The sequence below is a fragment of the Tenrec ecaudatus genome, chromosome 12, assembly GCF_050624435.1.
Source record: "Tenrec ecaudatus isolate mTenEca1 chromosome 12, mTenEca1.hap1, whole genome shotgun sequence".
Classification (NCBI taxonomy): Eukaryota; Metazoa; Chordata; class Mammalia; order Afrosoricida; family Tenrecidae; genus Tenrec; species Tenrec ecaudatus.
The window spans coordinates 725,944-747,827 of NC_134541.1; the positions used below are offsets into that span (position 1 = coordinate 725,944).

Sequence of the window (21,884 nt, forward strand, 5' to 3'; positions counted from 1 at the left end):
TTCAGAGCCACCACTGGCGTATGGGAGAGCTGAGGCAGGCTGCTTCCACCAGGACTCAGCCATGGCTGGGGAGTCAATCCTGATCTGAGACCTGGGGAGGCTGTCGCCTCATCCTTTTCCCTTGGAATGGCTGGTGAGTTTGAACTGTCCAACTGGCAGTGGATGCCCTATACTCTGCTGCCCCAGCCACGATGCTGGAGGACCCCACCCTGGCTGGAATGTGCTGGGGGTCCTGGTGCTGCTGTTGAACATGCCAGGGAGGGGGCTCACAGAGGGCACAGGCACCCCTATCCCCCTGTCTCTTTAGCAGCTTCACCCAGGTCAGCAGAGACCAGTCCTCTCAGATCCAGGCATGAAGGGTGTGGGCCCTTGGACCCTGCTCCCCCTGTCCCCCACGGCCATGGTCTGTGTCCTCAGGAATATTCCAGAAAGACTGAGGCCTGGCCCCAGATTCTGAGGTTGGGGAGCTACTCATTATAGAGAGCTGGAGTCTTTCTTCCAGGGTCCACAACTGGTCAGGCCTGGACACCCCTGGCCAGTACTAGTCAAACTTTTGTGTGCTCCACTTGGCAGCCTGGAGTCCCTGAGGCCCTGCCTGGCCGAGGTGCTGCATGGGAATTCTCCCATGGCCCTGGCATGGGGATGGACGCAGCACTAGCCGGCATCCACTGGCAAGGCTATGGTCAGAGTGGCCCGGTGGGTCCCCTGGGCTGGCTCCTCCCCAGGAAGAAGCCTGTCATCCCCGCTGACTGCTCATTCATCTTCTGAGCCCCGTGGGTGGCTGGCTCCACGGCAGGCTGCCTGGGCCAGGCCCTCCGCCAGCTCTGGGCTCCCTGATGTTGTGGGTCTGGCAGCCTGCCAGTGGCAAGCCAGTGTGACCCCAGAGGATACCCATCCTCACCGCCCCTCTGAGTCCTGGGGATGGCTGCTGGTTCAGGAGCCGATGCAGCTGTGCCCCGACGTGGTGAGCCCCAGGCACTCATCTGGGCGGTGGTGAAGGTGATGGAGACATCGTCATACCAAGGGCCCTGCTGGCTGCCCAGACCTCACGATACACAGCGACCGCTCCCAGGGGCTCACTGGTGATACCCTCCCCCTAGCTTGTGACTGCCTTCTGTGGGCAGGCCTGATCCAGCGACCCCAGGAGGCCTGAGGATGGCCGTGTGCTCTCAAAGGCAGAGGCCAGAGGAACTGGATGATAGCCAGAGCACACTAGACTGGGGGAAGCTTCCAGACTAGGCTGAGGGAGGCCAGGGTGGCCCGTCCACACTTGCTGTTAGGCTCTGGGCCCACTCAGGATGGGAGGGCCACCCCCAACCAGCGCTGCCCCCATGACAAGAGTCCTGCTCAGGAGCACAGGGCCGCCCTGGGCAGCAACTACGTTCCCAAACGGCCCTCGGCGGGCGATGAGTGAAACCCACAGACTCTGGCCTGAGGTTTGGTTGTGAGCCTCGGGCAGAGCCTGTCCTGTGCCTTCACGGGCAGCAGAGGGGCTTCCTGGGCATGGCGGGTGACAGGTGAGGTGCTGGATGACACAGGTCTGGGTGTCCCCACCCTGAGCTGGCCAGTACCTTGGTGATGCCCACCCATCGTGACTGGGCCATTGCCCAAGGGCCAGAGGGTGGAGAAATGGTCCTCCTTTGTAATGGAGCAAGGTCGGTGTGACTGTCGTGGGCAGACCCACTGTGTCTGGGTGACCGAGGGTCACCAGGCTACAATTATCTGACATCCGCCGGGCGGGGTCAGGAGCGGCGGGCCAGTGGGTCCCATTTGTCTTGTGAAGGAGCTTAGAAGGTCGGGCACAATCCCATTAGAACGGGCCGGAGGCTGGCAGGGTGGAGGCAGGGTGAGTGGAGCGAGACTGAGCTTGTCCACACTGTCCCCAGCACACGCTGTCCTCATGCTGGGCTCAGACAGAGCAGGCAGGGTCAGTTGGCCCTGGGGGTAAGGCGGTTGGCAGGATAGCACCTCCACATCCCACCCACCCCCAGCAAGCTCCCTGCTCATGACTCTTTCCTAGTCCCTGGTGCCCACTGCAGCCTTCAGCCTCAGGACTCCTCACCCCAGGCCTCTGCAGCCCCAGGGACTGGCCAGACAGAGGCTGCCTGGCCAGACAGTGGTGCCGTTGTCTACTGCACCCTGGGGTGCTGGCGTGCTCAGCAGGCTCCCCAGCCGTCAGCAGCACTGATGACCCCGAGCCCCGTAACCACCGTGCCTGCTCACTGAGCTTGGCGGCCAGCTCAGGCAGTGGCTCCTAACAGCTCCCTGACCCCAGACCACTTTGCAGCACGCTCGGCCAGTTCTCACTGTCCCAGCTTCTGAGCCTCCAACGGTGAGGGGACTTCAGTCAGAAAAGGGCCACCAGTCGCGGGGGCGGGGCGGGGGGCAGTCAGTATTCACATCTCTTCCCCTTCACACAGCCCAGCCCTGGGGCCCAGCAGCTGTCCTTTGGGCAGTGGCTCGGGTCACTGAGGGGACAGTCCACTTCCTCAAAGCAGGCCTGTCTGCATTGCCCATCCCCGGCCATGGGCCTGGGCCCCTGTCTGCTGTGGTGGGAAGCCGAGTGACCACCTGGAACCTCTCTGAGCCTGTATTGGGGGCTACTTTGGAAGACTCCAGAGCTCATCCTTGGCGTGGACTGTCCTCTGGGTTAATCGCTGGAGTGGGGTCACAGGGATGAGGCTGGGGGTCTGCAAGTGCAGATCCAACCTTCACAGGCACATCTCAAGAGAGGCTGAACCCTCTCCCCCCACAAGTGGGGGCTCATTAGCAATCAGACACCCTGCTGAGCTGTATCCCTCCTTCCGAACATACCTGCCCCCCCCGCCCCAAAAGCCCAGGGCCACACCCAGAGCCAGGCCCTCCCAGACCCACCTTCACCCCGTGCCCTGAGTTCATTTCACTCATCAACCTGCCAGATCAGCAGCACGACCCTGGGATTCCTCAGGCTGTCGGCCTGAAGCAACTGACCACCTGCCTCCACTGCTGCTGGGCTCGCACCGTGACCTCCAGGTAGCAGTGGAGGGCTGAACACACCGCCCAGCCAGGACTTCCGGATCCACCCGACCAGCCCAGCCTCAGAGAGGGTCATGGGGTGTGGAAGACTCCTGAAGCCCAGCCCTGGGGAGGCTGGAGGCGGCCCTGCAAGGGTCAGCGTAGACACACAGCTTCTCCCTCATCTCTGGGCAATAAGCAGTGACCTCAGACAGCATTTCCTGCCGCTCACATCCTGCCTGCCGGGCTGGGCTCAGCACCTGAAGCAGCCGGTGCTGCAGGGACTTAGCTGCTTCCTGGGCCCAGGCATCACATGCCCCCACCCTCTTCCCTGCTCCAAGCCCACCTGACACGTGCTGGGGACCTTGGGGTCCTGCCAAACAACTAGAAAGTCTGCCACTCCACCCCCTTGCTGGGCCCAGTTCATAATCCCTAACTGCAACAGTTCCCAAGCACCAGTCTCTGAAGACCTCAGAGAAGTTGGGGAGGGGGGCGGGGGGCTGGGGGGAGGAGGGGGCCGTTCTGTAAATGGCTTCGCTGCCTGGAGTTACAAAAGCACACAGTCCCCAAGGAAGCTTTAACCTTTGAATATGTCAGAGAGGAGGCGCTGGAATTTACAATAAATTCACCTTCTAACAGACAATGGGCGACGGAGGCTTCAGCCCCACGGCAGGGAGCCAGCCGGATGGAGTCCAGGCCGCACTCTGTACACATTGTTTCCAGGATAGCTTTCTCTGTGATCTGTTCCTCGCAACATTGTTTTAATCATTCCTTCGAGGCAGAGTCTGTTATCATAAGCTGCCTCCCTATGTTGGAAAGTGGGCAGTTTACAAATCTACAGATGGCATCCACTTGGCAGGACAGCGGGTACCAGACGGATTGGCCATTCATTAAACAGCCGCCCTAGTGGACCTAGTGTTTCAGTGCCAGGCAGTGGGCCCGGCAGCAGGGACCCTCACCAGGTGACCCTGCAGGGGAATGGACTGGGGGCAGTTCTCTGATTGCTACCAGCTGAGGCTGGAGGTGGGTAGGTGGATAGGGGTGGGCAGCAGCCAGGGACTTGGAGTACAGAAGTGGTTGGAATTGGTCAAGCAAAGTACCAGAGCAGGGCACCTGAGTGGTGGGGTCCTCCAAAGGGTGGGAGGGGTTTTCCAGTAACTTCTGGGCCAGCACAGGCTCATTGGAGAGGGGCTGGCTATTCTAGAGATGATGGGGGGGGGTGTGCCTCTGTGAATTGGGGGCTCATGAGACACCCCACTCAGGTGCCAGGAAACCCACCCATGAGGAGTCAGCTGTGCTTGGGACCCACCTAAAGGGCAAACCAAACTAAACCTGTGGCTACCAAGTTGACCACACCCAGGGACCACCAGGCCTTTCTTGTGAGGCACCTCCGTGTGAGCCTGAACAGTCACTCTGCCAGTTAGCAGAGGAGCACACTAGCCACGGACACCACCCAGGGGCACAAGACCCACTCCACACAAGCCTAAAGCCAGGCTCTGACACAAGCTGGCCAGGGGACCTGATTCACATTCTGCATTATACCAAGTTGGGGCCTGGGAGGCACTAGGCTGACACAGCCCAGCAGGAGAGCCTGGTGGCACAGTGGGTTGATTACATACTGCTAGTCAGAGGTCAGCAGTTCAAAACCAGCAGGTGCTCTTCAGGAGAAAGATGAGGCTGTCTGCTCTCGTAAGGACTGCAGGCTCAGGAACCCACAGGGGCAGTTCCACTTGGTCCTACACGGTCACCGTGAGTCAGAAGTGACTGCTGGCAGGGGGTCTGCAAATTCAACACGGTGATCAGCCACAGAGCTGTTTGCTGGAGCAGCAGCGTCCCTCTCGGGAGGGAAGTAGGAGAGGCCAGAGCCTCACCACCCTGTCACCCACAGCAAGCAGTGACCAGGTTTACAAACCTACTCCCAAACTACGGACCGAGGCTATCAGGAAGAATCGTGTCTGGGGTCTTAAAAGCTTGTCTTAAAACTGGCAGACATCCAAGAGAGGCTTCAGCTAAGTCCACCGAGAAAGAAGCACACCAGCCTGTGTGATCCAAAGATGGAAGGTAATAAGATCCAGGACTAGAGGAGGAAGTTATACCAGAGCTTAAATTCTGAGCGGCGATTTGCAGAAGGCCATGGGTGACAGTGAAAGCCCAAAATCGACCAGCAGGGTTCCCACAAGCACTAAAGCCTCCAGTGAATCCCCTCTGGCCATTGGCCAGGGCTGTGACCAGGGCTGCCGGCAGGCAGAATGCAGCGGAAGGTGGACTGATGCTGACGTAGTTAGAGCGGTGGTTCTCAGCCTTCCTCACGCCGCCACCCTTTCATACAGCTCCTCAGGCTGTGGTGACCCAGCCATAACATTATTTTTGTTGCTACTTCATAACTGTAATTTTGCTACTGTCACGAATCATAATGTAAATACCTGATATGCAGGATGTATTAGGCAACCCCTGTGAAAGGTTGAGAACTGTGGGAAACAGAAAGATTTCTCCCAAGTCCCCAAATATGTTAGACTTAATACACTACTTGCAGCTAATGGTAAATGATTGTCAAGTTACCTCCCTGAAAGCAGTCAGCTGTCTGGACTGGTAGGCCCCCTCCCTGCTGTTAAGGACAATGGGCTACTTCTCCCTAAAGGCTTGCAACCATTAGCTTGGTTCCTGTAGGTGGGGTTTACACCCTACTGATAATAGTTTCTAAGGAGATCCAGAGACCAGGTCAAACTTGCCCAGTGACATCCAAAGTTAGGCTGCCATCCTTAATCTAGGATCCCTCCCATCTTGTCACATGTATACCCCAATCCCTCCTCTTTCTATTACGTGTATGTCCCTAGATTGTCCCCCTCTCATTGCTGTATAACCTATAGTGCAGCTCCTTCCTGTGACGTATGTCTTTACCTGTAATTGGTGGGCTTGTACAACCCAAAGGTATGTAGGCCTGAGTTAGCAAGAGAGAGCTCTCTCTCAGGCTCCTCCCTTGGCCTGTGGGTTCCCCCTCTCCTCTCCTATCCTCGTCCTCGCTCCCCTGTTCCCTTTCTCTTTCTCCTCCTCCCCTTCCCCCTCTCTCCACTTGGACCACCAAGTGGGGCTGAGGTGAGCATGCTACCAAGAAATGTGTCTGACTCCATTATTTCAATCTCTCTTCTATCTCTCATGCTCTCAATGACTTTACTATAATCTTTACTTATTATCGCTGTGCAGTTGCACTTACTGGACCCGTGATGATGTGTTGGGGCTAGATTACCCTGACAGAGAACCACTGAGTTAGAGTAACATTTAACATTTTATCAGCTGTTTTCCTTTTTGAGTCATTTATAACTTGTTCTGTTAGACAGATAGGCAGGGATGGGATGTCCATTGACGCATGCCCAAGAGAGCCAAGCACGAGAACAAAGGGCGGCACACTGCACGTGCTCAAAGGCCCAGGTTTTCTCGTGGTGAGCATGGGTGGGTGTTAAACCTGAATCGGCCCACCTGGGCCAGGTGAATTCAATCCAGCCAATGGCGTTGATCTGGGGTCGTCCACCACGCCTCTCCCTGGAATCCTTGAAAAGGTAGGCGCGAGGGGGAGAGAGGAGGAACTGGGGAGAGAACTTGAGAAAGAACTTGAGACAGTCTTGGAGGAGAACTTGGGAAAGTGATCTTTGCATGACACCGAGCAGTCTCTGCCAGGCTGCATGGTCGGGAGGAGTCCTATGGGTGCCGCGTAAAACTTGGAACTTCTTCTAACTCTCATTAAACTCACTTGGATCACGAGCCATGCTTCGGCGTGAATTCTTTCTCGTGTGGAGCCAAGGATGGAAGTGCAACTCTATCCTCGGAGCGATCTTACAATTCTAGCTTTTTATTTTCTGCTTTCTTTTTGATTGATGTTTTTAAAAATCAGTTTTATATTGTTATTGTTGGTGAGGGTTAAAAATGCCTTGGGTATGTTTTTCCTTATATAAAACCCAGTATAGATAACTCTCTCAGGACAGTAACGGGATTAATAGTTTCTTAAGAGCCCTGGTGGCATAGTGGTTATGCATTGGGTTGCGAGCTGTAGGGTCAGCGGTTCAAAACCACCAGCTGCTCCTTGGGAGAAAGACGGGCTTTTAGTCTCGGAGACCCGCAGGGGGGTGGTCTCACCCAGGGCCACGCTGAGCAGCATCGACTGGATGACAGAGAGGTTGTTTTGGTGTGGTGGGTTATTTATGGCAGGTGGGGTTGACGGGGAAACGGGAAGCTCCTAGTACTGAGTACAAGAAAGAAGAAGATGTACTAAAGTAGACTGAGGGGGTGATCGCACAACTCTTGTTAATAAGTCTCAGCCGTTGAATTGTACAACCTGTGAGCTGCACGTCAATAAAGCTGCTGAAGTGAAGAGGGGAAAAGACAGCAGCACGTCCGATTCAGAAGCACAGAACACAAGGGTCTACCCCAAGAACGCAGCCCTCCTCCACAGCTGAAGAGCAATCCGTGCAGCCCACCGTATTGACGAAGGAAGAGCGGGTCTCAGGACCCTGGCAATAGATTCAGGTAAAGCATCGACAAAAGTCAACATCTGTTTATAATAAAAAACACTTGCAGACAACTGGAAGCAAAAGGGAGCCTTCGTGGCCTGATAAGGAACATCTGCTGAAAGCCTGTGGCGAGCATCAGACTGGGCTCTGAAAGATGAAAGTCTTCCGACTAAGAGCTTGGAAGAAGTACAGCCAGCATGCGTCCTGGAAGCAAGGCTGGGGAGACGCCACCTCCCGTGCGGTGGACATTTTCCTCAGGACAGGCACGGCCTGCTAAAGGAGCAGCGTGCTTGGTGAAAGCAAGGCCGGTGCAGAAGGGGGAGACCCACAGGAGACGCCTCGGCCAGTCGCTGCCACAGGGCCTGGCGCAACACGGCTGTGAGGTGGCGGGCTCCAGACAGTGCTTCGCTCTGTGTGCCACAGACGAGACGACCCTCTCGCAGCTTCTTCCCGGCGTTGTCCTGGACGCTGCGGCAGGACTCGTCTCAGAAAGGGAAACGAGAAGGGTGCATGTGGGAGAGGCCTCTCTTCGTAGAGAGCTGCTTGTCTTGTAGAAAACCACAGAGAAGCGACGGAAGAATAAGAGTTTATCCCAGTTAGAAGACACTGACCAGAATGCAGGCCCCACCCCAAACCCAGCCACGTTTCTATATACTAGCCACGAAGGTTTGGGGTGGTGTGTGGGAGGGGGAGAGGTACTATTTATAATCGCACCCAAGCCAGGGAACAATTAGACATGAAGCTAATAAACGAGGTGCAGGAAACGTGCTGGAGCGCTCTCCTGGGGACAGGAAGCCGAACCTAAACAAACAGACGTGCCTCGCTCCGGGGCCGGGAGGCTCCGGGGCCGGGAGGCTCCGGGGCCGGGAGGCTCCGGGGCCGGGAGGCTCCGGGGCCGGGAGGCTCCGGGGCCGGGAGGCTCCGGGGCCGGGAGGCTCCGGGGCCGGGAGGCTCCTTCATGGCGAGAGGCCCAGTCTCCCCACATCAACCTACCGACCAACACAAGTCCAATCAAACCTCAGCAGGCTTTAGGGCTTATTTATTTATTTTTTTGTAGCTAGGGAGAATCCAGTTCTAAAAGCAGAGAAACCTGAGGGGTCAAAGCACACAGCCGGAGACGCGGCATGAAAGTGCAGTCTGGGGAAAGCTCGGCTCGCAGGTGAAAGGAGCTTCGGGCCGAATGCAGGGGCGTTCGGTGGAGAAAGGGGGGTCTTCCGACACGTGGCTCTGGAACCGGTGGACCTCTGCAGACGAAGAGGTACCTCTACCTCACACTTACTCCAAGCCGTCATCAACCTAACCGTGAATCTGACATTTCCAGAGGAAAAGCTTGGTGACCCTCCTCGGACTAACGATCACGGAAAACAAGATTCACAGAACGGAACGAAGCGGAAGGATCAATTGGACAACACAGAAGTGAAAACTCTATAAAAACATCGCGCTGTCGAAGTCACCATCAGGACCACGAAGAGACAGGTGTGGGAGGCTACTTTGGAAATCACACATCCATCAAAATCCAGACTGTAAAGAACTCTCCCAACTCAACAACAAAGAAGCAACTCAATCTACAGATCGGAACAGTCAAGAGATCGGGATCAGAGCGACCCCGCCAGAAGCGTGTCCAAATGCCCAGGAGGCACCTGCAAAAACGCCCAGCACTGTCAGTCGTTCGAGACCCTCACATCGGACACGACACAGTGCTACAGCAACCCCACTGTTGCCAGGTGTGGTCCAGTGGCTCCGACGCATGCCACCCCTTGTATGCCGGCATGAAACCCTGCCCGCCCTGGTGCCCTCCCTGTCAGTGCCACGTCTGAGCCCACCATGTAAGTCATCTCACGGCGGGTCTTTGTTGGTGTGGACTCTCGACTCTACCCACACGATGTCCTCCCTCCGGGGCTGGTCTCCCGATGCCAGGCCCAGAGTGTGCGCGCGTTCTGACTGCACTTCTTCCAAGACGGATTTGCTCGTTCTTCTGGCAGCCTGCGGCACATCCAATAGTCTTTGCCCACACCGCAACTCCAAGGCATGCTGTATTTTCAGTCTTATTTGTTGCCGTTTCCCATGCACATTGTTCTTGTTGTTGCGAAGTGCTGGTGGTGTTCGGTGCCAAGAATGAATCCGCTGCTGCAGCCACTGTGTCCTCCCATCTTGTTGGGGGTCTTCCTCTCTTTGCTGCCCCTCTACTTTCCCAAGCGTGATGTCCTTCCCCAGGGACTGGCCTCTCCTGACAGCATGTCTGCAGTTCATGAGATGAAGTCTCACCACCCTTGCCTCGAAGGGGATTCTGGCTGTACTTCCGAGACAGGCGTGTCGTTTGTTTGGAAGTCTGGGGTACTTCCAGTATCCTTTGCCAGCTCCGTAATTCAAATGCACCGATTCTTCTTCAGTCTTCCTGATTCAGTGTCTAATTTTCACACGCAGAGGAGGCCATTGAAAACACCATGGCTTGGGTCAGGCAGGCCCTAGTCCTCAGAGCAGCATCCATGTATCATTCAGATTTACCCAAGGTAATGTGCCATTTTATCTTTTGATTTTGGGATCCAAGAAAGACAAGATCATTGGCAATTTTAATTTTTCCCCATTTATCATGATGGTGCCTATTGGTCCAGTTGTAAGGATTGGGGTCTTCTTTGCACTGAGTTGTCATCTACCCTGAAGGCTGCACTCAGTGAGCTCAGGCATCAGCAGGTGTTTCAAGTCCTCCTCACGTCCTGCCATCTACATGTCGCAGGTTGTTCATAAACCCATCATCCAGCCGGCTGCTGCCGTCTTCTTCATACAAACCAGCTTCTCTGGTGGTTTTCTCAGCGTACAGATCGAATAAGTGTGGTGAGAGGACATTGCCCCGGCACACACCTTTCCTAATTTTAAACCACGAAGTGTCCCCTGTGCGTTCCTACACCCGCCTCTTGATCCACCTACAGGTTCCACATGAGTACAACGCAGTGTCTGGAATCCCCATTCATCTCACGGTGACGCCAGCTTGTTGGGGTCCCCACGGTCAGATGCCTTTGCAGAGTCAGCAGGACACATGTAAACATCTCGGTGTCCTCTGCTTGCAGCCAAGATCCAGCTGACATCAGCAAGGATGTCCCTTGTTCCGCATCCTCTTCTGACTCCCACCTGACCCTCTGGCAGCTCCTCGTCACTGCACTGCACAGCCATTGTTGGACGATTTTCAGCAACATTTTACTCGCATGTGATATCAATGATATTGCTGCTGCGTTTGCACATTCTGGGTCACCTTTCTTGGGAAGGGGTACAGCTGTGGCTCTATCCCAGCACAACTGGCCCAGGAGCTGTTTCTCAAGTTTCCTGGTAGGAACGAGTGAGTGCTCTCAGTGCCCAGGGCTTCCTCAGCCGATGGAAGCATTCTGGTGGGTGGCCCACCAATGCTTGGGCCTTACTTTTGGCTGACACCCCAAGTGCAGCTTGGACTTCTTCCTTCACTGTCATTATTTCGTTGTCACATGCCACCTCCTGACATGGCAGCATGCATATTAAACCAAACAAAGACAGCTCGCTGCCACCATTGAGTGGATTTGGACCCACAGCGACCTGCAGGACAGCGCAGAACTGTCCCTGTGGGTTTCTGAGGTTGTCAACGCTGCATGGGGCTGGAAAGCCTCATTTTTCTCCCGCAATGTGGTTAGAACTGCCGACCTTGCATTTAGAAGTCCAGTGCCTCACCACTGCGTGGCCTTGGGCTGAGCTGAGCATGCGTATGGACCACTGACAAGAGCATAGCCTGAGTCAGGCGCACCTGAGCCCTCAAGGTGAGATCTTGGCTCTTTAACCCTTTAAAGAGGCCTTTGTAGCAGATCGACCCGTTGCAGTAGTACACTATTTCTTTCTTTTTAAATAAATCACTTTATTGGGGGCACTTACAGCTCTTATAACAACCCACACATCAATTGTATTAAGCACACGTGTTACATATGTTGCCATCATAATTTCCAAAACGTTTTCTTTCTACTTGAGCCCTTGGTATCAGCTCCTCTTTTTCCCCTCCCTTGAGGACTTATAAGTTACTTTTATTTCCATGTCCTACACCGGCTTTTTCTTGATGGCGGCTTCCCTGGCGTGGACCAGGGAGCCGAGGAAATGGAAGCCCTGGCCGCTTCCACCGCTCCTCGTTTCTCATAGTGCTAGTCCTGCTCCAGCTGGGAGAGTTCTGGTTTCACTGTGCTTTTGTGATCCGGCATCTGACTTTTAGGTCTCACCCGGCAGAAAGGAAATGGACATTCACACACAATGCCGCATGTGATTTCCATAGCAGCTTGATTCACCTTCACCCCAATTGGAAAGAGCCCCACTGCCTCTCACCGGCGAGGGGGAAACACCTGGTGCTGCTCCATAGAACAAGGGCCGGCTCCCACCTTCCCTCCGAGTGAGAGAAGCCAGAAGCAAAGGCTGCGTTCCATATGGCTCCGCTGAGCCGGCATTCCCCAGACGAGACCAGGCTGGGCTGTGAGCAGCTGGGGCCAGCCACGGAGGAGCAGCACCAGGGGATCTTCATGGTGACAGGCACGTGCCCCCTTCTCGGCGGCGGGGGTTATGGGGTCCTACACCTTTGCCAAAGACTCAGATGTAACCATCCAGGGGGTTTTACTGTATCTGGATTGTAAAAGAGTCTCTCAGACACCCAAACTGATGAGTCCATTCTGACTAGAGGGGCCCTGCGGGTCCAGAGGAATGGGCCAGTGGGTTTCCAAGACTGGACCTCTTCATGGGAGCAAAAGGCTCATCTTGCTTCTGAAGAGCAGCTGCAGCTGGTGGTTCACACTGCTGAACTTATAGCGAAGGTAACTCATGTGTCCAGGTTTAGGGGAGAATCCCCCCCCCGGCCCCCTTACCCTGGCATCTAGGGGGCAGCATCTCTAGGAGATGGACAGACTTTGGACAGTGGGGGTGGGGGGCAGCTCTGTGGAGAGATGGATACCAGAACGCCCCCCCGCCCCCGGGCAGAGGTGTCCCAGCACTGGATTGTGCTTGAGGGCCCCTGCTCAGGGAGCAGGTTGGAGCAGGGGTGGGGGCCTTGTGTGAGATAAGAGGATGGCGAGGCGGCTAGACCTTCTCCCCAAACCACTTTCCAGGGACGTGCAAGGGGCAGGCAGACTGGTGGTCAATACATCCTGTCCAGAAGGGACCAGACCACAGGGACTTGCACGGCCTGGCCACCACCGTCTGCTCATTACACCGCAGTCAGGCATGGACTGAATGACAACAAGTGGATTATGGGTAGAAACATGCCCAGGGGGTTCTGGCTGCACAGCCAAGCTGTGGCCCGTCATTAGAGGCTCTTGCCTGGGCGGTTCCAGAGGGCAGAGAGAAGAGCGTCACAGGAAGGCTGTTTGTTAAGGGCGCCTCCGGCAAGGCAAGGAGCTACTGGCTCTGCCCGCTGGGCGTCGGCAGGGCAGCCTGCTTCCTGTGCACCGAGGCTCTCGCTCTGGCTCCGGCACAGGGCTCAGCCAAGTGTGGCTTCTGCAGAGGCACCATGGTGAGACCGTGGGCGTGTTGGTGCCCATAGCTGAGGCAGAAGGATAAGGTGCATGGTGGAGGGGGAGTCTGAGCCGCGGTGGGCATGTGGGGGAGTGTGTGGTGAAGTGAAACGAGTTGCTTTGCACTTCTATCCAAGTCTCTGCTGCCTGGTGCCGCTGAGTCCGTTCTGACCCGTGGCGACCCGGTGCCCACAGAAGGAAGCACCGCCTGGTCCTGCACCGTGCTCGCGATCGTTCTCGTGTCTGAGTCCGTGCAGCAGCCACGGTGTGAGTCCATCTCCTGGAGGGCCTTCCTCCTGGTCGCTGCCCCTGCCTGACCATGCATGCTGTCCTCCTCCAGGGGCTGGTCTCTCCTGACGACACGTCCCAAGTCTGCAAGCGCAAGCCCAGCCATCCTTGCCCCTGGAGAGCATGCTGGCTGCCCTTCTTCCAACACAGATGGCTCTGTCCTTTTGGCCAGCCGGGACACCTTCTGTATTCTTCTCCAGCACCACAACCCGAATGCATGGACTATCCTTTGACTTTCCTTATTCAGCCTCCAACGTTCACGGCACGGGAGGCAATCGAGAACACCCTGACTCGGCTCAGACGCACCCGAGTCTTCAAAGCATGGAAAAGGCTTGTGCAGCAGGTTGACCCAATGCTCGGCTCTGTCCCTGTGACTGGACCCTCAAAGCTACCCTATCGGTCAGAGTAGAAGTGCCCCGTGTGTCTCCAAGACTGTCATTCTTTTTGGGAGACTGAAACGGAGGGGAGCCCCAACACCTCCACAGAGGCTGGCTGTATGCCCAGATTCCTCCTTGACCACTGGCTGGCTCTGTCCACCTGGCAGCTGGCATCACACTGGGGAGGCACCCCTGCCCCCCCTCACCACACCATAAGCTAGTATTGACAGGCCCCCTCCCCACCACCTCCCGTGGTACAGGCAGCTAAGTCCCAGGCTAACAGGGAACAGGCAGCAGGGGGCTGCTCTACTGACGGCTCTGGTGGGCAGCCTCCCCACCTTGTCCTCGGCCTTGGGGTCCTCACTCAAAGCTGAGCCTCCTGGGCAGTCCTTTCCTCAGTCACCCCATGCCCCTGGTGACCCCTTCAGTGCAGCAGCAGGTAGGGTGCCAGACATCGCTGGGGAGAGGGCAACCTGGGGCCCAGCCACCGCCTCCCCTGCTGGCACCATCAGAAAGCCTGTGTCCTTGCCCGGTGCCCAGCTGGTACCCTGTGGGCCTCTGCCAGGTGTCCAGCTGGTGAGAGGGCAGCTGTTGGCCTGGCATAACCAGTCATGGGTGCTTGAGGGCCTTTGGGGCCACTGGGCCCTCTGTGAGTGCCCGGATGTGGAGGGTGGAGGCAGGCTGAGACACACTGCTGCCAAGAGAGGACCGCTGACCCCATTTGCTCTTGTTAAAGACCCCTGAAGAGGTGCCGCTTGTGTCTGCGGCCCAAGACCAGCTGTTTCCAAACACCACTGTGACCACACTAAGCATGTCTGTCCCTCGTGGGCAGCTCCCCCGGCAGCCCCACTCATCCTGGGCTCTCACTCCATGGAGGGCTCTGGGTCTCCACTGAGGACGCCATGCCACATGGGTCCTGCGTCTGTCTGGGGCCTGGCAAGAGTGAGCAATCCACTGCCGGGCCCCAGCCTGCACGAGACTCATTTCTTTCAGGGCTGGAGGGGCAGAGGAACCCGTTTTGAGAGTCTGAACACTGCTGACCTCCTGGTGATCGTGTGCCGAGCTGCTGTGAGCAGGCACAGTGCCCTGTGTTCTCAGCATCCCTGCCTCCCCGTGTCTGTGGACTGCTGTGTGACAGGATAGCCCTTCCCTCTAGGGAAGGGTCGTTTTACCCCCCCCAAAGGAACCGCGTGGATGGCGGTGGGGGGTTGTCTTTGGCAGACCACGCCCAAGGACACAAAGGGTGTGTGTGACTTGGTTCAGACCCTCTGCTAAGGTCCAGACTTAACCCCACTTGGTCCTGGGCACCAGCGGAGCAGAGATCACTCTCCAAGATGGGGTCATGCTGCAGGCCGGATAGCTGGCAGGGCTGAATGAAGTGACTGAGACCATCCCAGGAACGGAAGACAGTTTCAATGAAAAGCAGAATTCCAGCCAGCACGGCCCTCGGAAGTGATGATGGCAAGACTCTCTCTGTCTCCCGCACGCTGGACGTGTTGTCAGCAGAGACCAGCCTCTGAGGAAGGATGTCATGCTTGGGGGGTCAGCAAGGAAGGAAGACCCTCAGGAGGTGGATGGACACAGCGGCTCATGACTGCATGGATGACACAGGGCCAGGCAGTGTTTTGTTCTGTCTGATACAGGGCCACTATGCAAGGGGTGCTCTATGTCCTGGTCAGCTACTCCTACCGTCATTTGACTGAGGACACTGGACAGTAGCCCAGGATGGACGATCAGCCACTGCCTGCTCCTGGAGGCTGAAAGCCAGCGTGGCTTGAGTTAGGGGCCCTCATCAGCAGAAGCCTGGGCTGGGGGTGAGCGGTAAGGGGCAAGCCCTCGGCCTCCCTCAGACTGAACCAGCTGCTGATTACCCTGCTTCCATGTGACAGGTGTGCTGCCTGCCCCTACGTCCATTGACACTCGGCACACACGGTCAGCATACACTCCCCTCCTGGGCCATTGGGCCAGCACACCTTCTACGACACACAGCCTGCCATCTGCCAGGGGACAGAGCTGCTGCCTCCTCTACTTCCCCCAACACTTCCCTCAGGAGCATCACAGGCAGCCTGAGCCAGCCGACCGACCACCATGCTGTGGGCCCCGACGGAGACTTGTGTAAAAGGGTGCTGCAGGGGAGGGTGCTGGACAGACCAAGTGCCTTGGTTCCACCAAAGGTTCAATGGTGCCCACAGACCTGGGCCTCACCCTGCCTTCTGCTCAAGAAACCCAGCCGGGCGGCCTGGGCTCTGATCTCAAGGGATGGAAGGCCCCAAGGAGGCTGGGGACCCTTACAGGTGTAGCCGTCTTGAGAGGAAAGCCAAGCTGAGCCCTCCTTCATCCAGCTCTGCTCTCATGAGGTCAGGCTGGGTCTCAGAGAAAGCTCTGGGTCAGAATGTCCAATCCTGCCACGTACTGTCTTGTCTCCCAGCCCACCCTGCCTGGGGCCCCAAACCAAACCGAACCCACAGCCAGGAACTGAATCCGACTCAAAAGCACCCCTGCAAAGGGTTCCTGAGACTTAATTTATGGGAGCCCAGAGCCTCACCTTCCTCCCTTGGGGCAACTGGTGGGTTTGAACCGTGGGCCATGCCGCTCAACTTCTCGACTCAGCTCCCTGCTGCAATCGGGTCCGTTCTGACCCTTAGCGACCCTACAGGGCAGGGCAGAGCAGAACTGCCCCCGTGGGCTTAGCCCTTATCTTTCTCCGCTGCAGCGGGCGATGGCTTCAAACTGCTGACCCTCCGGTAAGCAACCCCGAATGACCACTGCTCCACCGGGAGCTGCTCACACTCAGAACACGTCCAGCTGCTTCAAGCAGCGGTGAGTCTGTGTTGCCCAGAAATCTCATGCCCTAATGACCTCACTCTAGACACACCTGTGTGAGCAGTGCTAGGGATGACACGAGGTTTGGGGGTGGGGCTGGCCTCAAAGGAGGCTCAGGGGGAGGGGCGAGGCCCTTTGGCTTGGAAAGCAGGGCTCTTTTGATTGGCCTGTGTCCTGAAACGCCCCAGGAGACAGCAGAGAAGGGCACCTCTGTTTGAAACCCAGGAGTGTACCCCATCCCCCCGTCACAACCCACGTGGGGACAGTGGTGGCTGAGGGGATAGGTGCCACATGCCCTGTAAGGATGCCTTTTCCCAAGCTCATGGAGCTGGGCACCGAGACCCCCCACCAGACCTGTTCCATCAGTCGGCGTCCCTGCCAGCAGGTGGCTGAGCCTCACAATAACCGCAGCAGCTCCTCGAGCGTCCCAAGAGGCCCAGGGGCGCCCAGTGACACTCAGCCAGTGTTGGGTGTGACGGGGATGGGTGGGCCACCCTCAGCCGATGCTCACTGAATGGGCGAGTGACCAAGATGCTACTAGGTCCCTCCCAGGGTCACGGCCTCGAGCCACAAGGCCCAGGTGGACTGTGGCATTGGGTATGATTAAGAGGAGCTACAGAGTCAAGGCGTCAGAAGGAAGGGGCAGGGCCCGGCTGCCCATCCCCCAGTAGGGTGACAGCAGAGGGCCACCCACTTTCCCCCAGAAGAGAGGAACAGGGACCCATTAGGAGAGGCTGATGCCTCTATGATTCCCCCCACAACTGTGGCTGGGCGGAGTCCTGGGTCAGGCCCACTGGAGACCGGATGACGGAGGCAGACGTGGCTCTCAGCAGGGTGGACCTCCAGAGAGCCTACTGTCCCTCCACTGCTAGAGAGGGGGAGCCTCCACTGGGGGACCCTGCAGCCCTAGCCCCAAAGCGCTGCCTCAGTCCCTGTGTGGGAGCCTGTGGTGCCAGCTCCCACCCTGTTGCAGCCAAGTCTGCCACGTCAGTCCCTGTCACCCTGGGGCTCACGAACACAGTTGGGATTCTTCCTGTACAGGCTTCAGGGACCTGGAGCCAGGTCCTTCCCCCTGCTCGGCCATGTGCAGACCCTGCCTGGCCCCTCCCTCTGCCCACCCTGAGATGGAAGCCCCCTGCCCCCATGGCCACCCATACCCCGAGGTGCCAGTGTGAGTGTCCCTTCTGCCCTGACGTGCTCAGCCCGGGCACCTTGCTGCTGGCAGCTCCCTGCCTGGTGAACCCGAGGTGTCCAGGCCCCTGGCCTAGGCTGTGGTGCTCTGTGCTCAGACCCTCAGAAGCCTTTTGTCCCTCAGCTCCGGCTTCGGCCCCACCCCCCTCCAGCACAGGCAACTTCATCACCACTACCATCACCATCACCATCACCACCACCACCACCGGGGCGGGGGGGTGGGGCAGAGTTGTTTGGGCACCTTCTGCATGCCAGGGACCACTCCACTGCCATGCTCTCCCACCACAGTGGCTGGGTGACAACCTCACCTTACCAGTGGGGAAACTGAGACCCAGGATAGCGTCGGTCCCGCTCTGGCTCCCAGGCCTACCCAGTCACAGTGGGTGGGGCCATCTGGGAGGCTCGCCAGCAGAGGACAGAGCACCAAGCCACTGAGAAGCTGTGGACAGGGATGACCAAGGGGCCCCCTGATGGGAGGAGGTGGCAATGGGGTGGGGGACCCAGTAGCTGTTGGGGGGGACAGGCAGTGGGGAAGGAGAGAGGTGGGCCTGGGGGTCGGTCCACTTGCTGTCTGCCCAGTAGTAAAGCTCTTTACCACCCCATCCCTCCCTCGGACCTGAACAGGGTGTCAGGGGGAGGGGCAGGGCAGCACGGAACGCCCACTGGCCCAGGCTGCTCACCTGGATGACGGCTTTGATGGTGGTGGGGTTCACCACGGGGGTGCACACCAGGCCGCCGGGGTGCTGGCCATCTGCACTACGGTTCTGCTGGCCCATGGTGAACAGCATGGGCACGGCCAGCAGCGCGGAGGCCAGCCAGACAGCGCTGATGAGCTTCTTGGTGCGGCTGCGGGACATGAGGGTCTTGGCCTTGAAGGGGTGGCAGATGGCCAGGTAGCGCTCCACGCTCAGGCTGGCCACGTTGAGGGCCGTGGCATAGGTGCAGGCGTCGCGCAGGAAGTAGTAGCCGCGGCAGACAGTGTCCCCGAAGGCCCAGGGGTGGTGGACCCAGATGAAGTTGTACAGCTCCACCGGCATGGCCAGCAGCAGGGTGAGCAGGTCGGACAGCGCCAGGCTGCCCAGGTGGTAGTGCACCGTGCTCTGCAGGTTTTGCAGCGGCTTCCGGCGCGCCAGCGTGAACGCCGTCACCGCGTTGCCCACCGTGCCCACCACGAAGAGCGCCAGGTACACGACTGTGACCAGCACTTTGGAGTAAATGTCCGTGTTCACGTCCAGGTCGCTGCTGGGCTCCACCGGGGCGCGCTCTGTCGCGTTGTCCGATCCGTTCTCGGCTCCCAGGACCAGGAGCGCAGCCTCCAGCCCCGACGGCGGGAGGGGTTGGGCTCCCGGCGCGCTCGAGGGTCCCGCGGAGCCGTTGCGGCGCATGGCGGGGCTCAAGGTGCTGGTGGGCGCGTCTCAAGGTGGGGCTGCGCGGCGGCAGGAAGAGGGAGGGCGTCGTCCAGCTGGGAAGCGCCCGCTTCCACCCCCGCTCCCCGGAGCGCTCCGGGCCGCGCTCACCTGGCTGCCGGGTCTCTCCGGTGTTCCGGGGCGCCGTTCCCGTGCCCGCCGGCTGGGCTGCGCGGGGCCTGCAGCGCGGAGCGGAGCGGAGCGCACACGCCCGCCCGGCCGCCTGGCGCGCACAGGTCCTCTAGCCGCTCGCGCGCTCGCTCGCTCTCGGCTCTCCTGCTCCTCCCTCGCGCTCTGCGCACGCACCCCTCCGCGCAAGCCCGTGCACCCCTTCCGCGCACCCCTGCCCGCACACACCCCGCCCGGGCTCTGCCACGGCTCAGTGACCTGGTGGCGGCGCAGCGCCCTCGGCTATGTGGGGAGGCGCTCTTGGCAGGCACTGTTACACACCTCCCCCCCTCCCGCCCACGCACCCCCCGTGGCATCCGGACCGAGGTGGTGGCCTAGGGCAGAGACCCGGCGGTGACAGCCACATGGGATCCTGGAGAGAGTAGTGGAGAGAGTGAGGGGGACTGAGTCCACCCAACTTTCCCTCCCAGGGCATCCTACTTGTCTATGCGTCGTCTCCATCAGGGTCCCTCTGGGTTGTTTGTGGGACACACGGCTGACTAGCCATGCCCCTCCGTCCCTGGGATCCCCCTGGTGTGCCCCAGTTGTTTCCAAGGCTCAGGAGGAAGCAGGAAGCAGACTCCCAGAATTCACACCATCCACACAGCCATCCTGGTGGCCGGCTGCCCTGAGGAGGCCCACAGCCTCGGGCGTCCATCGAAGGAACTGCTGTAATTGTCACTGCAGGCAGGTGGTCACAGAAGGGATTGGGAGGGACCCACCGTGTTGGCCCCAGACCTGAGAGTCCTCAGAGAACAGCACCTTGTCACTTTCCCCACCCCAGGGCCCCCTCAGCACGGGTCGGGTTGGGGGAGGGGAGCCTTGGACACAAGCTTGCTGCCATTTCTGGGCTGCCTAGGGTGGGCACCCTGAGATCCCTCACAGTGCTTTCTGGAGCCCCTTCCTTCCTCTCAGTCGCCCACACTGGGCGACAGGGGGCAGCACCACTGTGTCTGAGGTCAGGAGAGGCCTGGGCTGTCAGTCTCTGCCCCCTCCCCCAAGGATGGGGGGAACCTGCCAGTTGCCAAGGAGCTTGCTCTCAGGCCTGGGTGGGTCAGCGTGTTTCTTTCGGAACTTGGGCCAATGAGGAGGAGGGGCGGGCACCTGGGGTGGGCTCTGGGGCTCGCTTCCCTGGGCACTGAGCTTCTGTGAAGGGCAATGAGTAATTTGGAGAATGGATAGGAGCAGTAACCCTTTGCCCAAAGCAACCCTCTGCCAGCCAGTCGGTCCCGCTGAGTGCTTCCGGGGGCTATAAATCTTGGCGGGGAACAGACAGCCTCATCTTTCCCCGGAGGAGTGGCTGGTAGCTTTGAACCACCCACCTTCAGTTAGCAGCTGAGTGCCTGGCTCCTTGGTTGAAGAGCAGGCTGAGCATATGAGGGGGTCTTGCCCGTTTTTGTTTCCCCTTTAGTGTGAGTGAGCCGGGGGTATGCTTGTACCGAATAACTCCCCTTATCAAACCTCCGAGAGCTAGTCTTGCCTCTCCCGGACCCTGTTTTTCTCTTCTTCCTTTTGTAGATATTAGGGTCTCCTCCCCACCAGATAGCCCCTGCCCACACTCGAGCCGATTACTCTCCTCCCCCCAACCAGCAAGCCCACTTTTTTGGCCATGAAAAGCATTTCTTGATTCCTGTCTTTGACAGTGGTCTCCCGAGACATTTGGTTCTTGTGATGCAATGCCCCAAGCCCTCCACAGGGGTTGGCGGTGCTCTGCGGCTTCTCTGACGTCCTTCTTCAGTGAGGCGTAGTATTCCACCGCGTGTCTGCGACGCTGACGGCTGAATTCTTCCACCGAGGTCCCAGCTCTTGCTGTTGTGGGTGTGCTGCCCCACGCACGGGTAAGCACAGGTCTGCTCCTGCTTCCTTCTCTGTTTCTTTAGGATATTTGCCCAGTGGAGGGATTGTGGAGGCCTGTGACTTTCCTGTTTGCAAAGCTTTGAGAAATCGTTTCAGTACATGTGCATTTACCACTCACGCCCCCCCCCCTTAATTACGAAGGAAGCCCCGATGGTGGGCGCACCTGGTCAGAGTGCTCTCTGCTGACACTGCCCCTCCCCGAGGGCGTCCGTGGGCTGTGCTGTCTTAGCACCTCCAACCCAGAGCGCCTGCCGGTGGGAAGGTGGGGCGTGTGTGCAGGGCAGCAGCTGGTGGTCATCGCTGGGTGGGCGGCCAAGGCCCGAAGGCACATGGGACCACGCTTGGTGCTGCTAAGCCCCCTGTTTGGTTTCTCAGCCCCTGACCTTTCAGCTAAGCCGGCCTTCCTGCCGCGGGTTTGTTTGCACTGCGGAGGAGCGGGAAGCGTCCCGAGAGGCAGCTTCCAACAAATATTATGACAGGGCGTCTGCTGAAAGCCACGGGGAAAACGCCACCTGAAGGGTGCCTCACAGAGGGCGGCCCAACCCTCAAACAGAGCCCCCCGTGGGCGCGGGTCCTCCCAGACTCTGCCGCAGCTGGCCCGAGGGGGATGATGGATTGCCCACAGATCACCCACGAGTGCCCTGGGGAGTGGGGTTCCAAGACCTGAGACCCCTTAAAGTGTTGGGGGGTGTCTGGCAAGCAGCTGAGCCCTGGCTGGGGTCCTGGTTGGAGACCTGTCACTCCCTGGCCAGGACCCATCCTGCCCACCACACT

General features: G+C 58.4%; 1 protein-coding gene across 1 annotated transcript in view; it reads right to left on the reverse strand.

Annotated features, from left to right (window-relative positions):
* NTSR1 (neurotensin receptor 1) overlaps positions 1–19,064 on the reverse strand; it is a 30,117-nt gene extending 11,053 nt beyond the window's left edge. Inside the window, exon 1 of the mRNA XM_075527676.1 lies at positions 18,360–19,064. Coding sequence (XP_075383791.1) covers positions 18,360–19,064 — 705 coding nt within the window. The remainder of the gene's footprint in view (positions 1–18,359) is intronic.
* Between the last annotated feature and the right edge of the window lie 2,820 nt (positions 19,065–21,884).